The sequence below is a fragment of the Alligator sinensis genome, unplaced genomic scaffold, assembly GCF_000455745.1.
Source record: "Alligator sinensis unplaced genomic scaffold, ASM45574v1 scaffold1511_1, whole genome shotgun sequence".
NCBI classification, from domain to species: Eukaryota; Metazoa; Chordata; order Crocodylia; family Alligatoridae; genus Alligator; species Alligator sinensis.
In genome coordinates this window covers 112,852-113,718 of record NW_005843139.1, presented here as the reverse complement: position 1 = coordinate 113,718, position 867 = coordinate 112,852, and the positions used below count along the sequence as shown (strand labels likewise).

Below are 867 nucleotides of genomic sequence, written 5' to 3'. Positions count from 1 at the left end.
TTCCCCAGGGAGGGGGGGAGGGCTGGCCCCTGCCCTTCCTGCTTGCCTCCCACCCTCTCCCATCCTCCCCCGCCCCAGGCAGCAGGACCTGTACCGCATCCTCAAGGCCTACACCGTGTACCGCCCCGATGAGGGCTACTGCCAGGCCCAGGCCCCTGTTGCTGCCGTGCTCCTCATGCACATGCCTGCCGAGGTGAGCTGCCCCCCCAACACCCCTCTGCCCCAGGTTCTCCAAGGCAGGGGGGTGGGGGGGGGCGGGGCTGGGAGCCTGGACACCTGGGTTCCCTCCCGTGCTGGTTGGACCAGCCGTTTTCCTGTCCCGGCACGTCGTCTCACCGCCCGTCTCTCCCCACAGCAAGCCTTCTGGTGCCTGGTGCAGATCTGCGAGAAGTACCTGCCCGGCTACTACAGCGCAGGCCTGGTGAGTGGCACCCCCTGCTCCCCCCCCACACCAGAGAACCCAGGCGTCCGGGCTCCCAGCCTCTCTTGCTCCCACTCCCCAGAGAACTCAGGCATCCAGGTTCTCTTTCTCTACATCTGGGGGGCACCATGGAGGTGGCAGAGTCCTGCCTCGGTGTGGGAACAGGATGTGACACGTCTCTGTTCCCCCCGGGACAGGAAGCGATCCAATTGGACGGGGAGATCTTCTTCGCCTTGCTGCGCCGCGCCTGCCCCATCGCCTACCGGCACCTCAAGAAGTTCAAAATTGACCCCATTCTGTACATGACCGAGTGGTTCATGTGCGTCTTCTCCCGCACTCTGCCCTGGAGCTCAGCCCCCCCCCCCCCCCCCCCCGGTCCCCTGCCCCACTGTGGGGCCCCTCCCTCCCAAGTCACTGCTACTTCCCTGCCACTGGGCCCCTCACTC

General features: G+C 66.6%; 1 protein-coding gene across 1 annotated transcript in view; it reads left to right on the top strand.

Moving 5' to 3' along the window:
- The window catches only part of LOC112548366 (TBC1 domain family member 10B-like), a 10,112-nt gene that overhangs the window by 4,298 nt on the left and 4,947 nt on the right, over positions 1-867 (top strand). Inside the window, 3 exon segments of the mRNA XM_025193957.1 lie at positions 79-193; positions 356-421; positions 619-796. Coding sequence (XP_025049742.1) covers positions 79-193; positions 356-421; positions 619-796 — 359 coding nt within the window.